The sequence below is a fragment of the Typopeltis vanoorti genome, chromosome 12 (assembly GCF_054136105.1).
Source record: "Typopeltis vanoorti isolate ZY-2024b chromosome 12, IOZ_Tvanoo_1.0, whole genome shotgun sequence".
NCBI classification, from domain to species: domain Eukaryota; kingdom Metazoa; phylum Arthropoda; class Arachnida; order Uropygi; family Thelyphonidae; genus Typopeltis; species Typopeltis vanoorti.
The window spans coordinates 70,946,551-70,963,733 of record NC_143560.1 but is presented as its reverse complement, the minus strand read 5'-3'; the positions used below and the strand labels follow the sequence as shown (position 1 = coordinate 70,963,733).

Below are 17,183 nucleotides of genomic sequence, written 5' to 3'. Positions count from 1 at the left end.
ATGTATGTTTTTTTTGCAAAAGAAGCATCTAAAGAATACTAAATAACATTGACACTAAAAAATCTGATGCCTCTCTCCAACTGTGATCAGACATTATGCTTCAGAATTAATGCCTATATCATCCCTACAATCTTTTTTACTTAGCTGGCACTTATACCAATGCATGGAAGAGTAAGCATACATCTAACCTATTCCAAAACAGAGAGATAAAAGTCTGCCATTACTATCAACCAATTAACCTCATTGTAAGTCTTCCTCAAAATAATGGAGAATGTTATCAACAGTCAACTTCTCCACTATCTAGAGGCATACCAGTTAATCAATGACCACCTTGTATATCTCACCCCTCTAGATTCTACATCACCCATCACTGGACATGCACCAGGGAAAGGTTTGGAGAAACATATGCTGTTGCTTGAAAGAGCATTTGATTGTGTCTAGCATTGAGAACTGCTCAGTTCTTACACAAATTAATAAAAATAGAAAAAAGTCCTTAGCTTATCTGCAGTAATAATGTACAATAGTCTTACAAACGGTTGTGGATAGGAGTCGCACAAGAAAGTAACCGGCTATCCTTTGGTCGACATTAGATGACCTGCTCTCAATCACCAATCCCATCTGTAGCTTGCTGATAATAGTACACTTCATGTTCATTCGGCAAGCCATGCAAATGTTCAGACATCCTAACCTTAAAGATCGCTTGCAATGATCTTGAAGTTTAAGGCACATTGATTCACACATTGTCCTTTAATGGGATGGGATAAACTGATCTTCAATGCTACCAAAACAAAGTCTTATCTTTATACTTGCAAAAGGAATCTCAGGTCACATAACGTTGTCCCCCAGTAACACACAAATCACCAGACAGGGTGAGATTGATGTTTAACTCCAGTCTAGCTGGCATAAACACATTACATCAATAGCTTCCCCAGCTTCTAAAAAATTGGGCAATCCTTTCTGCTCAAGATGCTACTTTCTCTCTTCTAGTTACTAACGCTAAACAAATATTATATCTCCCCATCCTTTAAATAAAAATTCTTGATGCTGTCCAAAGGAAAGCGAGTTAGATGACAGATGATCCCTCAATGTCTCACCTCAATTAATATCTCACAGATGCACTATTTTAGCTCTATGCCTTTTATGCAAATATTTCCATGGACACTGCTGTCTTCACTGATTTTGCATTCATCATACCTCAATTTCTCTTGGGTCTGTTACAACAAAAGCAGCAGCTGAAAATACACCAAATCTGCTGCTCCTCTGGAACATCCTTTCTCAAGAAGTGAATTCCCCCCCTCCCTTTTTTTTTTTTGCTTAGGGGAACAACTATTCCAGAAACAATTCTGATAATTATAATTTCTGATAATCAGGTAATCACTCTATACTGGATTTTTTCCAGTATTTTTTTCATATCTCTAAGCAGTGGATAAAGTGCTCATCAAGGCATTGAATCTTACTGAATTGTGCACTTTCTTCAAGTCAAAAATCTTGAAAAGAAAAATGTATGTTTTTATCAAGCAAGGAAATACTAACATGCAGTTAATATTCATTTGCTATGGAGCATAGGGTTAGTTAATGAGGCAGCTCAGGTTTGCGAGGAATGATATGTCTGCTAACTCTGTGCCAGTTATACTTTGCAATAGGAAACACCCAACTAATATTTAGCTGAAAAGTCCATACAAAAGTTCCTTGTGTTTCATTTGAAAATGAACCCAGGTAAGTGAGGTCCAACTAAAGTATGCCTTATTCTTCCAAATGTGCTATGCAGTTGTTCTACTATGATGCTTCTGTAAGCAACAATTCTCACTGCAAATATCAGATATAAATCTGAAAGTACAACTGCAAAATAATAAACATTTCCTTGCATGCTTCTTTATTTTAATTCATATTCACTGCTTTTGGCTGAAATATTGTACATATTTTTTTCCTTTTTAATAGCTAACTATTCAGCCCTTCCCAACAGACCAAATATCCTATTAATAAACTAAGTATAATTATTTCATATTTGAGATTTAATATTGTTAACAAATCCATGAATATTCTTATTCAAAGGACACACTTTAATATACTTACTGTAGGTTTAATGGCTGTTATCCCAGAAAAAATAAGTGGCACATTATCAGGTCTGCAACCACACCAAGCTGTCTGAGGAGAAAGGAAAGGTACAATAGGAGCTGCTAATGATCCTGAGGTTCGACACTCTATCTGATCTTTGGAACATTTCCAATTAGGATGATTTTGCCAATAATCATAAAAGTGTTTAGAATAGCCATTACTACCTTTTTTGTTGATAATACTATGATTTGGAAAATTTGAATGTGGAGGAGATGGATGACCAAGTTTAGTATCCAGTTTCATTATTTCAGACAGCTGTTGATGATCTTCTGTAAAGAAGACAATGATAAGACTAGGTTTAAATAAGATAATAAGGATGAAGTAAAAATCATTTACTCAATAATACCTTTTCAGTATTATTATTATTATTATTATTATTATAAGAATCACACCTCCATGGAATTATCATGGTGGGAGATCCTCAATAACACACACACACATGCTCACCCTACTGTGCCTTAAATTTATTCACTGTTTCTGCACTTACCACACTCTCAGGCAAAGCATTCCACTCATCCACTTAGCACAAAAACACCCAATTTCCATACCCTCATTATACAACTTCCAGGGATGGCATCTTTCTTTTAATTAGTTCTCATACACAGTATTCCAGAGACTTCGCACTATCTTTAATTACTTTTCTCCAGACCCCTTTCAAAAATATTTGATCACCTGAAAATCAGGTGACCAAATCTGCACTCAGCAATTTATATGTTGTTAAAGGTCTTATAACCATAACCTCTTTAGTTTACATGTCAACATTCTCTTATCATTGTCAAAATCCACAATTAAACCAGAAATTAAAAAGACAATTTTGAGTCATTATCCATCCTTATCTTGGGTTTTTTTATCATCTCCACAATGTGCAAGTCTATCTCAGCTATGCTGTTCAGATATGATTGCATAATTTCTTTCATATATGAGAGGTGATTCAGAGGATAACTAAGATGGTATCAGATCTGGAATACAGCTACTAGGATAAAATTATAGGTCTGTGAGGTTGCAAAATTTAGATATTAGGTGAAAAAGAAGAAATATTATTATTGTACAGGCACCTATCCATGGAGTCCAAAGACTCATTGTGGGAGACCCAAACTATCAATGCAACATCTATTGCACCTCTTCTCCTTGAACATATTAACAGACAAAGCAGTAACAACTGACTCTGGCAACCCATTACATTCATTCACAACTCTTCAAGCTAAAATCTAGTCCTCACACCCACACTTGACTCAAATTCCAAGGATGACCTGTTGTTCTGTCCACTCTAGCCAAGTGGTGAAACAGTTCTCCCTGCATCATTTCTATAAAATAAAATCCTTTAAGTAACTTAAATGTTTCTATTATATCTCTCCTTTTTTTCGACTATCAACCAACTTCCCCCCCTCACACACACACACACACACACAATCTATCCTCATAGGGAACATTCCATAGACCATTCACCATTTACTTGCTCACCTCTGAATCCTCTCCACCACTTCCTCATTCCCAAGAAATCCAGGAGACCAGACCTGAGCACAGTAATTCAGATGTGGATGTATCAAAGCCTAATAAATAGGAATAACAACTTCCTTATCTCTATTTGTTAGTCTTCAATAACCAAGTAATCTTACGAGCTACCTTAGCAATATGCCTTCTAAACTTCAACTCTGCATACCCCCCCCCCTCAAATCCCTAGCTTCATCTATTTCCTGGAGGATAGTTCAATCAATGTGGTACACAAGCATCAAACTATAGGCCTATCTGTGTGTCAGGTGTTGTGGTTAAGTTGTTGGAGAAGCTTGTGAGAACTAGGATCCAGAGTTGGGTTGACAACAATGGTATAATCTTTGATGGACAGCATGGATTTGCTAAAGGGAGGTCGTGTTTTAGTAATCTACTTACTTATTACAATAAAGTGACTGCTTCTTTGGACAGAGGAAAAGGATACACAGTAATATACTTGGATTTCGCAAAAGCTTTTGATAGAGTACCTCATGATAAGTTGACAGTCAAACTAGAGCAGATGGGGTTGGATATTAGATTAGTGCATTGGATTGGAGACTGGCTATCTGATAGGTATCAACAAGTTGTGTATGGGGGTGCAATATCCAGGAAAAGGAAAGTCACTAGTGGAGTGCCGCAGGGATCTGTTTTAGAGCCATTACTATTTAACTTGTATATTAATGATATTGGCGAAGATTTGGATGGAGATATTCAGTTGTTTGCAGATGATGCAAAGTTGGGACGAACCATAAAGAGTAGTGAAGATGTTGTGGCCTTGCAAGAAGACTTGAATAAATTGAGTGATTGGGCAAGCAAATGGGGATGTGAGTTCAATGTTGCAAAATGTAAGGTTTTAAAATTTGGAAAACAAAGATGGGATGCAGAATTTATGCTTGGTGAGAATATATTGTTGGAAGTAGAGGAAATAAGAGATCTGGGAGTGATAGTGGATAAGGATCTAAAATTTAGGGGACACATCGCCAAAATTGTGAAGACAACACAAAGACTTCTGGGAATGATGAGGAGGACACTGACGTGTAGAAGCAGGGAGATTCTTGTTCCATTGTATAAGGCTTTGATTAGGCCACACATGGACTATTGTGCCCAGATTTGGTCACCTGGTTTTCAGAAGGATGAAGAGATGTTGGAAAGGGTCCAAAGGCGACTGACTAAGGTAGTTTCTGACCTCTGGAATGTCGAGTATGAGGAAAGATTGAAAAGATGTAATTTGCAGAGTCTAGTGGAGAGAAGGAAGAGGGGAGATATGATAGAGACCTACAAGTTGGTAAGGGGTTATTATAGGATCAATGGTGGAGAAGTTCTACAGCGAATAGTGGGAGATCAGGGGAGAACCAGAGGTCATCCCTGGAAACTGTATAAAGAGGGTGCGAGTAGGGGAGTGAGAGGCAGGTTTTTTTTCGTGCAGAGTTGTGAATGATTGGAATGCCTTGCTTGAGAGTGTGGTGTCTGCAAGGAGTTTGAATGTGTTTAAGACCCGGTATGATGAGATGTGTGTGAGATAAAAGGACCTCCTAGATGAGTCTTTGACTCCATGAGGTCTTGTTTAATAATAATAATAATAATAAGTATTTATATACATTTTGAGATAATCTATTTATCCCAAAATGTATAACTTTACATTTCTCCACATTAAACTGACAACCATTATCTTTGAAATTGAAACTTTCTTTCACTTGGTTATACTATAAATTAAAAATGCCAAGAAATTATATTCTTGGTTTCATCCTTTATTCAAGTGTAAGCAAGCAAACTTTGCATGTGAATTCACTTCATGACTGAGCTATTTGTATGTAGAGACTACTGAATTCACATCAATTGCCTTAGTATCCCATAATGTAACACATATCTTTACGGACATGTATAATGCTATGCATTATGGGAAGGCCCACTATCCAGATCAGTTTTGACCTTTATTGAAGCTCATCAGTGGGAGTGGGAGGCAAACCCAGAAGTGATACCAAGGTTAAGTAGCCAAAAGGTGTCACACCTTATTACCATAATGCATTGGATTAGATTAGATTGGATTGAATTGGATTAGCCCACTGTAAAAAATTACAATAGATTTGTTGGCATTGTTATTGGTGCTGCCAAATGATTCCAAGAGGTTTTAGGAGAGAATATATCTCAGGCTGGAATAGTGACAGTGAAAACCTGTATAAAGAATTCTCTACTAATAATAACCCTATAGTAGCCAATGAGCAACTGAAGTCTCTTGACAATGCTAGAAAAGACAAATGGATTAAAACAATGAACAATTTTAATTTTACTCATTCCAGTCGAAAAGCTTGGTCCCTGATTAAGAAGCTCGACCCTAATACAAGACTTCTGGCAAACTGCCTGCCATAGATTCAAAACACATTGCAAAGCATATAGTTTGAATGACTAAATATCCTCAAGATAAAATAACTACAAGAGAAATGAAACAAAAACTAAAAAATCTCAAAACAGATATTCCACCATCATCAATATCTCAGGCTTTCACTTCACAGGAACTTACCCAGGCAGTTAACTCATTGAGGACTGGGAAGGCAGCTGGACTCGATAACATCTACCCTGAATTCATTAAGAACTGTGGACCAAAAACTATTCAATGGCTTACTGCTATATACAATAATATCCTGGACTCTGGCATATTTCCATCAATTTTTAAAAGATCTAAAATTATTGCTGTCTTAAAACCTGGCAAAGACCCTAGCATTGCTTCCAACTACCGTCCTATTGCCTTGTTAAGTATCTGTCTGAAACTTCTCAAAAGAATGCTATACAACAGAATTTCTTGAAGTATACATAACAGAACTCCACAGGAACAGGCTGGCTTCAAACCTGACAGAAGTTGTTGCAATCAAGTACTGGCCTTGACAACCTTTATAGAGAACGGTTATGAAAAACAATTGAAAACAATATTGGTATTCGTCGACCTCTCTGCTGCCTATGACACAGTATGGAGAGAGAATGCTATACAGTCTTATCTTTAAATTCCTAGAAACTATCCCATCACCAAAACTAGCCAACCTAATTAATCAAATACTAGCAGACAGATGGATACAAGTATCTCTCAACGAATCCCAAAGTAAATTCTTTAAGATTAAAAATGGCCTACCTCAGGGGTCAGTTCTTGCCCCATTGCTCTTTAATTTATGCTGACAATATTGCCATTGCAACTTAACATTCAACATTCCTAAAAGCTGAGAACACCTTAACTGAAGATCTGGCTGTACTTGATAAATACTTTAATCGATGGGGATTACAACCTAACCTGAACCAAACTAAAGTAGCATGCTTTCATTTACGTTATATCCAGGCCAACTATATCCCAAAAGTTTACTTCAGAAATCAACAGGTGAAATTTAACAATCATCCAAAATACCTAGGAGTTACCCTAGACAGAAGTTTGACATTTAAATATCATCTAGAAAATATTGCTGGGAAATTAAAAACTCGTAGTAATATAATGCATAAACTTGCTGGTACGTCTTGGGGTGCTGATGCCAACACACTGCATACTACTGCACTGTCTTTGGTCTATTCCACAGCAGAGTATTGTGCTCCTGTGTGGCTGAACAGCGCACACACTTCTTTGGTCGATGTCCAGCTGAATCAAACTATGAGGATAATCTCTGGAGCTATAAGATCTACTCCTGGCTACTGGTTTCCTATTCTCAGTAATGTAGCCCCTTCCTCGCTCCGCAGGACCCAAGCCTTAAGCAAACTATGGACAAAAATAATTGGAAACAGTTCCTTGCCTATCCACCAAGACATTTCCTTCCATACTTCACAAAGACTGAAATCCAGGCACCCTGCCTGGAGGAGTGCAATACAAATAAACGACCAGAACTTCGACCTATGCGAGTCATGGGGAGAGCATTGGTTTCAACATACTTCCAATCTTCAAATACTTATCTCAAATCCGACATCTCGTCTGGAGGGCTTCAATCTCCCTAGACATGTATGGACCACTTTAAATCAGATCAGAACAGGACATGGGAGATATAAGCATCTCTTGCATAAATGGAACTGGTCCGATACTCCAAACTGTGAATGCGGTAGAGGGATCCAGACTATCAATCACATTGTGCTTGATCCCTATCTACTCATTCTCAGGTTCTAAAGAGGACTTTTTTAAACTGACCCCAGAATCCCTGGAGTGGATCCGGGATTTAACTAAGCTCTGACTCCTGATTCTTAATTTTGATGTTTAATCATTTCGACCTAGTGTACCCCTTTTAATATGATTTTTAAAATTGTTTTTATGCTGTTTTATGTAATTTGTATGTTTTATTCTGAGACATCTACATCATATGCTAAATAAATAAATAAATTAGATTAGAGATAATGTTGAAAGGTCAAACCGGTCTGGGTAGTGATCTTCCCTATAATGCATAGCATTACATATGTCCATAAGGATATGTGCATTGCATTACGGGATATTAAGGCAATTGATGTGAAGTCAGTAGCCTCTATATAGCCCAGTCATGAAGTGACTTCACATGCAAACTTTGTTTGCTTACACTTGAATAAAAGATGAAACCAAGAATATAATTTCTTGGCATCTTTAATTTATAACCCATTATCTTTTACCCATACCAACAGCCTATTTAAATCATCGTGCAATATCTCTCTACATATCTGCCTTAATTCACTATTGCTCTACCTAATTTTGCATCATCAGCAAATAACTCAATAACTTTTCAGGTTATTTTCCATATCATTTATGTGCAGATTAAACAATAATGGTTCTAGCAATGAACCTTATGGCACACTAGTCATCCTCTTATCCACATATCCATCCCCATTCGTTCTAATTTTTGTAAGTGTTCCATGTGGTATTCTGTCAAATGCTTTTGCAGAATCATTGCATAGATATTTCCTTTATTCAAATTGGTTGTCATTATCATAAAAAGTTAGTAAATTAGTAAGGCATGACTCTCATAGACAGGCTTATATGTTGGTTATGCATTGCTAAATCGCTTAAGGAATTGAACAACGTAGATACAAATATAAATTAAATTAGACTTTAATAAATATTTCCAATATTTCGGCAAAGTCACGTTGCCATCTTCAAAAGGAACTTACAAAAAAAAGGCACATGCACGTAGGCACTACAACACAGTAACTGAGAATGAAGCTATTGTTCTCCTAAAAGTCCTGATGGTGCCCTCTAGCGGGCTAAGTAGGTGTTCTTGGCTGTTGGGCTGAAGTTTTGCTGATGTAAGCCTCCCAAATTTGGGGCAACTAAAGACACTAAAGACCAACAACTTCCCCTAGACCTACCTAGTGCATACCAGGTCTCTTGCAACTGTAAGCTGTCTTACTTTGGCCAAACAGGCAGGACAGTGAATATCAGAATTTCTGAACACAAGAACTACATCCGTTTCCACAAGTACAGCCATTCCGGTCTTGCAGACCATGCTCTGGATACACGCCACAGAATACGGTGGAAGAAAGCTACAGTAATACACCGTAGCAAATACAAATTCGAAAGACTATTTATGGCATCAACCTCAGCCCTAAGAAACTCTCCAGACCTCAACAAATTTGGTTGTATGCGACTGCCCCAAATTTGGGAGGCATACATCAGCAGACCTTCAGCCCAACGGCCAAAAACACCTACTTAACCTACTAGAGGGCACCATCAGGACTTTTAGGAGAACAATAGCTTCGTCTTTTCATTCTCAGTTACTGTGTTGTATTACCTACGTGCACGTGCCTTTTTTTTTTGTAAGTTCCTTTTGAAGATGGCAACAGGACGTTGCCGAAATATCGGAAATATTTATTAAAGTGTAATTTAATTTATATTCGTATCTACGTTGTTCAATTCCTTAAGTGATTTAGTAAGGCATGACTGTCCATTCGCAAAGCTATGTTGTCCATCATAGAGTATCATATTCTTATCCAACCATTCTTGATTTCTCTTTTTGACCACTTTTTTCAAGTACTTTTACCACCAGACCTGAGATAATGATTGGCCTATAATTTGTTACAGCAGTTTTAGAGCCTTCCTTACAAAATAAAATTATTTTGTCTTCTTTTCACTCCCTTGGAACTCTACCAGAACTTAGACTTAAAGAGCACAGTCAGAGGCATTGGATTTAGTTTAATCATTTATCCAAGTGTGAGCCCTTACCCCAGTCCTGAAGATACTTTCAGGCACAAACTTTGTTTGCTCACACTTGGATAAAGGATTGAACTAAATTTATTATAGTCTAACCAAGTGAAAATTAAACTTTCAACATCTTTCTGTAAATCCAGAGTAATTTAATAAAAAGGTGGCACACCGTTTGGCAATTCCTATAAGTAGAGATGACCTTGCTAATGCTTCTGCCTGGTATCTCCAACTCTGGACCTGGCTCCCACTGAAGAGACCTCAATAAAGGTCGAAACTAGTCTGGGTAGTGGCCCTTCCCTTAATTTCAAATTGCGGATGCGTATAATGTGTAACATTATACACATCCACAAGGAAATGTGTTTTGCATTATGGGAGATACTGAGACAGGAGTGATGTTAGCTTGCTCCACCTTTGCAACGAGTTTCCCGGTGTTGTACTACCTTACCCCAGTCCTGAAGATACTTTCAGGCGCAAACTTTGTTTGCTCAGACTTGGATAAGGGATTAAACTAAATTTATTATAGTCTAACCAAGTGAAAAATAAACTTTCAACATCCTTCTCTAAATCCAGAGTAATTTAATAAAAAGGTGGCACACCGTTTGGCAACTCCTATAGGTAGAGATGACCTTGCTAATGCTTCTGTCTAGTATCTCCAACTCTGAGCCTGGCTCCCACTGAAGAGACCTCAATAAAGGTCGAAACCAGTCTGGGTAGTGGCCCTTCCTTTAATGCATAACATTATACATATCCGCAAGGAGATGTGTTTTGCATTATGGGAGATACTGAGATAGGAGTGCTGTTAGCTTGCTCCACCTTTGCAACGAGTTGCCCGGTGTTGTACTACCTCACCCCAGTCCTGAAGATACTTTCAGGTGCAAACTTTGTTTGCTCACACTTGGATAAAGGATTAAACTAAATTTATTATGGTATAGGAATCCTGTATGCTTCTTCTTCTTGTCTAGGTTGCTGTACAGGAGACTGGTTAATTTTTTGGGGGGTTATTCTTGGTTAACCATTCAAAAATATGGCATCATAAAATCTCTAGTACCAAGAGCACACAAGATTTGTTCTTCTAAAGAATCTCTAAAACAAGAACTGGATATTGTCAAAGAAACAGCTTTACTGAATGGATATAATCCAAGAATAACCCCCAAAATAATCAACCACTCTCCTATACAGCAATCCAAACAAGAAGCCCACAGGACTTACCATATATTCAAGGCATCTCTGAACATGTGGCAAAAATTAAGAAAAGATATCAACTCATTGCTACCTATAAACTCATCAACTAAATTCATAACCTGCTACTTTCTCCACAAGACAAAAACTCTCACCAATGATGTTACCTGGCACATACCAAGTGCCATGTTCGTGCAACTTGTCTTACTATGGACAAATAGGAAGATCTGTAAATAAATGTCTCTGAATATCAAGACCACATCCAGCTATCAAACCTCACAAATCTGGTGTGCTTCAACATGGAAATGAAAACAGTAACCAGAGTATCCAATGGGAAAACACCAAACTGAAGAAAAGATGCAAATATAAACATGATTGTTTATACAGAAAGTGTTGAAACCCTACTTCATAGACCTAACCTGAATTGTAACAACTGCCTCACTATTCCAAAAGTGTGGGAAATTGTTATCTTCAATTGTATAAAATAAATTATAATCTCTTATATATATTTTATTTTTAACTAATTATTTTCAGCCCAATAATTTTAATCCATGAACACACAACTGTATACATAGCAGGATTCCAATTTAATGCACGTGCTCTACTGTTTCTTTATTCAATTCCATATTGTTGTTCATTCACTGTTTGTACTGATGATGTCTTATGATATGTAAGGCAAAATATTTACATAATAAATTTAATTTTACTGTGGTATTATCTGTTACTCTATAGTTACTCTTCATAAATCCTATAAAACCTTTTTAGTAATTTAAATATTTGTATTCTATCCCCTCTATTTTGTCTATCTACTAACTTTTGCAACTCACAAACCCTCAGTCTACTGCCATCACATGAAACATTCAACAGAGCACTCAACTGACTCTCTCCACCACTACCTCATCTCAGAGTAACACAGGCAACTGACTGTATAAAATAATCCAGATGTGGGTGTATGAAAGCCCTTCTTCTAAAGGGAGAATGATAACTTTCTTATTCTCTGCACGTGTTTTTCAATAATCAAGTGATAATTCTATGAGCAGCCTTGGCCACTTTGCAATATACTCGGTGAACTTCAAACCTATCTACCAGCACAACTAAATCCCTAATAATCTGATTTTGTCATCCTTACTATGGAGTCGTTTTTCTTTTCTGTGCCTTTTATTTCTTATGAGCTTGGAATCATCACCTTTCTCTTATATCCTCCACAATATTTTTTTCTCTATTTGCAGATCCTGCTTAATGGTACTACTCATCTCATGTTGGAGCTTTAAAGGAATAAAACAGCACCAGGAAAGCATTTAAAAGCACTAATTAATTCATCTAATATTTCATCTCAATCACAGAGACATCTTCAAGAATTGAAATATGCAACACACACACAGATAATAGGAAGCAGTATTTCATCGTAGTAGTTGAATAGAGGTGGAATGGCAACATAACATGAACTCAGTGACTTTGAGAAATGTGTCAGCTCAAAGTCTGGCTCAGATATGTTGATGATATTTTCGCCATTTGGCCCCATGGCTGCGATATATTAAATACATTCCTTAGCTTAAGAACAAACAACACAAATGTATCTAATTCACCATTGAAATTGAAAACAATAACTCTCTTCCTTTTCTAGACACACTCATCACACGTCTGCCTTCAAGCTGTCTCTTCTTCTCGGTCTACCACCAACCTAAACACACAGGCCAGTACATATGCAAAATTTCATCATACCACCACCCAAGACAAAAACTAGAAGTCATAAGCACCCTTAAACACAGAGCACTAACTAATTACTCAAATGAACAAGCTCTAAACCGAGAATTCAAAATCATTAACCATACATTTGTAAAAAATGACTATAATAAAAAAACAGTTCACAAGATCCTCCATAAAAAGACCACTAAAAACAAAAAAGATTATAAGAATACAAGAGTCATGCCATATGTTAGAGACATTTCAGAAAAAATAGACAGAACACTACATAAATACAACATCAAGACTATCTTCAAATCCCTGACAAAATTAAGAAATTTACTCAGTTCTAAAGATCTCTTCCACTCCTGGCTCACCCAGGGGTTTACAAAATCCAATGTATATGTAACCTACCCTACATAGGGCAAACAGGACGCACTATCCTAATCAGAAAAGATGAACACAAACGACACATTAAATATGTGTCGTTTGTGTTCATTATGTGTCCTCCATTATGGAAAAACAGGAATATCAGACCACACACACACAATCCAAACCTGAACAAAAATGACGGACTAATCATTCCAAGAATGTGGAGGACCCATCTGCAACCTTTATAGCAACCTAAACATGCCCAGAACAATTTCGACTTTGTGTTTGTTCAATTCGGACCCATCAAATATGTGCAAAGATGTCTACATGTAAAAGGCACTAGAGAAGAATAGAGATCTGTAAGATGTCCAACTGTGTCATGCAGACTACAGTTAAGAATACACAGAAGAATATGCAGGTATATTATTATGTCTATATATGAATACTAGGAGTATCAGAAACAAAGGGGTAGAGGAGTTTGTTACCTTGGGTCAATATGTTGGGACTTCAGATCATAGGCATTAGTGAGACATGGCTATCAGAATCAGACATTAACTGGTATCAAGAAGGGTAGAGTATTTTTAGGAAGAATAGATAGGAGAGGATATGTCACCAATGATACTGGATGACTTGAATCCAGTTAGTATTGAGAACTATGATTGTAGTACAAGTAACCCTCATATAACGCGGATGTTACGTTCCACAGAAATGCTGAGTTATATAAATTGCATTATGCAAGACTCAGATCACATAGAAAAAGTAGGGTTATGTTCCAAAATTTTTTTTTTTTAAATTATATAAACAACAATGACATATCCAACAAAAAATATTTTTATTTAATTCAGGTAATTCATGAAAGTTAAGAAAACACAAACTATGAAAAAAAAAAAAAAAAATACATAGTATAAACTTATAAAAATACAAATTGTATGTAAACTTCATTGCCCATAATGCATAAATGTTTTAGGGAAAATAAAATAAAATGCATAATTTAATCGTCATCAGTGTCTTCAAAACAAACATTTCATAGATGTTCTTTATTTACGAGTGGCCGGACATTGTCATCACTTGAAATCTCTCGGACATCATTTGTATAATTCTCATTAAATACTTCAGCTGGTTTAGCTATCAAGAAGTCAGTAATAAGACCTTGCTTACCACTATGCTGCAATTTTTTTATTAAGTTCATAATATGGAGGTAAACAAATATCCAATTGTCTTGTGAATTTTCTGGAGTGTTCCACTGAGGAATCATTATCTGTAAAATAACGTCCTAACTTTCTTGCCAAGTCCAATCCTTCTACTAATTTCTTTAAACTGAATTCTTTAAGAATTCAGTTTAAAGTGTTGGTATAAGTACCGCATTGAACACGAGTTACTACAATTTGTAGACCGCGTTATATCGAAACCGCGTTGTATAAGTACAGGGTTATATGAGGATTACCTGTACTAGTAACAGTATTTGATATAGCAGTGTATTTGAAACCATCTGGTGTGAGATGGACTCTAATCAGATCAAATCACAATCAGAATCTTCGCCAGAATTTTTCCCACCATTTGGTTCGACATCATCTATTAGTTGTATAATTGTACCAGTTCCTCCTAATTTAAATCTATTTCCCTATCAATTAATTCACTAATTTCGTTTTCAACCATATCGCAAAAGCCCTCTAAGTGGCCATTACTATAAAAATAAAATTTTACATAACAAAGCATTACATATTGTATGTAACTTACCAGAAAATAAAGTGCTTAGCTTGAGATTAACAAGCTTATGATTTTTAATGTGCTTTCCTGGCAGAAAACGAAAACTTTCAACAATAAACACTTTATATGGTAAATAATTGATGCACATGCATGCTAAAGGGTATTTCCCCTAATCGCTACTTATAATTACATGTGCGATATGGGCAGATGCAAATTTAACGAATATAAAATGTGATTTTTAAGTCGTGCAGTGAAAAATATATGAAAAGGTAGGTAAAGGGTTACTACAATTTGTAGACTTGTTTTTATCGAAACTGTGTTGTATAAGTACCGCATTGAACAAGGGTTACTATAATTTGTAGACCGCATTATATCGAAACCGCATTGTATAAGTACAGGGTTATACAAGGATTACCAGTACTAGTAACAGCATTTCATATAGCAGTGTATTTGAAACCATCTGGTGTGAGATGGACTCTAATAAGATCAATTACATAGTGGGATGCTGTTACAGATCTGGTTGCTAGTGATGAAGAAATGTATTACTAAATAGAGATGATAGCTGTAAAAAGAGTAATATAATGGTAGACTTTAATTATCCAAATATTGATTGGGTGGCAGTAAAATCTCATGAGAAGAATGAGACTGAATTTATTGACCTGTTGTGAGACAACTTCCTCAAGCAGTATGTCATAGAAGGAACTTGAGGTCAAAGAGTGTTAGATTTGATTGTAGTGTTAGCGGTGTTTCAGTTAAAGATGTACCTATTCTGCCTCTCGTTGGTGACAGTGATCATGCAGTATTCACTTGGACAGTGACTAAGTTTATGAATGTTTCATTCAGAAAAGGCTACATACGAAACTACAAAGCAGGAATTTATGATAAACTGAGGAGTATACCGAGTTCAGCGGAATGATGTCAATACTGGATGGGAAGAATATTGAAAATGCATGTGAAGCATTTAAAAAATACTTTAATGATGTAATATCAGAATGTGTCCTGAGAGTTCGAAGAATAAATAGGGTGGGAGTCAAACAGATGTGTAATCTTATTAATCAAGAAATTCATAAGAAATGGATGATGTGGAAGGAATACTGTCTGCATAAGGATGATATCTGTTATGAAAATTATAAGCAGCAGGCCAGAAGAGTCACAACTATTGTACAGAAAGCTAGGTCTAAGTATGAAACAAAACTGACTCTGCAAGCTAATGACAATCCATGAGAATTCTATTGATATGTTGCAAGTAAAAGAAAGAATGAACGTGCAAGAATAACTCTTCTGAATGTGGACAGTGTGAGGGTGACAGATGCGGAAGAGGTTGTTCAACCAATGAGTTCTCATTTTGCTAAAGCTATCAACCTGGTGTATGTAACACTGAGTTCATAGTTAACTCTTCTGAAGAAACTCAGGTATATGAAGAGGAAGAATTAGAGCTCTTACACAAACTGAATAAGAATTTAGCAATAGGAACTGATGGGATATCAGCAGGGATGCTATAAGCGTGTTCAGTTGAACTGGCTATTCCTTTGACCAGGCTATATAATTTAAGTCTCAGAACAGGAAAGATTCTGCAGGAAAAAATGTATGGTAATCTCATTGCACAAGGGTGCAATACTATAACCTTTTCTGCAAAGACCGATGTCTTCAACTATCGATCAAAGTATCTCAGGAGTGGTGGTGGCGATTTTGGAAAAATTGGTTAGGGCTCGCATTCAGAAATGGGTTGACAGTGAATTAGCATGGGTTTACTAAAGGAAGGTCATGTTTTAGCAACTTGCTCACATTCTGTAATAATGTTACCACTGCACTAAACAAGAGGAATGGATACACCATTATACTTTTGGATTTTGCTAAGGCTTTTGACAGAATATAGCATGGAAGACTGTTGTATAAACTGGAGAACATGGGTTTGGATTATAAAATATTAGTGTGGTTAAGAGGATGGCTGACTGACAGATATCAAAAAGTGGTATAATGGGATGTAACTCTGCAAGATTTAAGGTAACTAGTGATGTAGCACAGGGATCAGTCCTTGGTCCACTGTAATTCAATTTGTACATTAATGATACTGGAAAGGATTTTATAGGTGACATACAGCTATTTGCTGATGCAAAGATAGTAGGGTAATCAGGAATGCTGCTGATATGCAGTACTTGGAGAATGATTTGAACAGGCTGGAATTGTGGGCATGGAAAAATGGATGTCAGTTAATGTAGTCATGCACTTCAGCATGATTGGATATTCAATGTCGTATTATATTGTATTGTGGGATTATGCGAGAAGATACTAATCAGGCTAGGGATCTTGGAGTGTTAGTCGATAGCAAGTTGAAGTTCAAGGGTCATATAGAAAAGATTCCAAATACAACTCAAAAGATAATTGCAATGCTTAAATGAACATTCATATGTAAAGCTAAGTATGTCATTTTGCCTCTTTACAAGCTCTTCATAAGACCTTACTTTGATTATTGTGCACAGGTCTGGTTTCCTAGTTTCTGTTGCGATTCTCA

The 17,183-nt window shown here is 36.5% G+C and overlaps 1 protein-coding gene across 2 annotated transcripts in view; it reads right to left on the bottom strand.

Moving 5' to 3' along the window:
• The window catches only part of Arms (Ankyrin repeat-rich membrane spanning), a 640,210-nt gene that overhangs the window by 88,320 nt on the left and 534,707 nt on the right, over positions 1-17,183 (bottom strand). For both annotated transcript variants that reach the window (XM_090402051.1, XM_090402052.1), the window contains one exon: positions 2,074-2,384. In XM_090402051.1, coding sequence (XP_090258177.1) covers positions 2,074-2,384 — 311 coding nt within the window. The remainder of the gene's footprint in view (positions 1-2,073; positions 2,385-17,183) is intronic.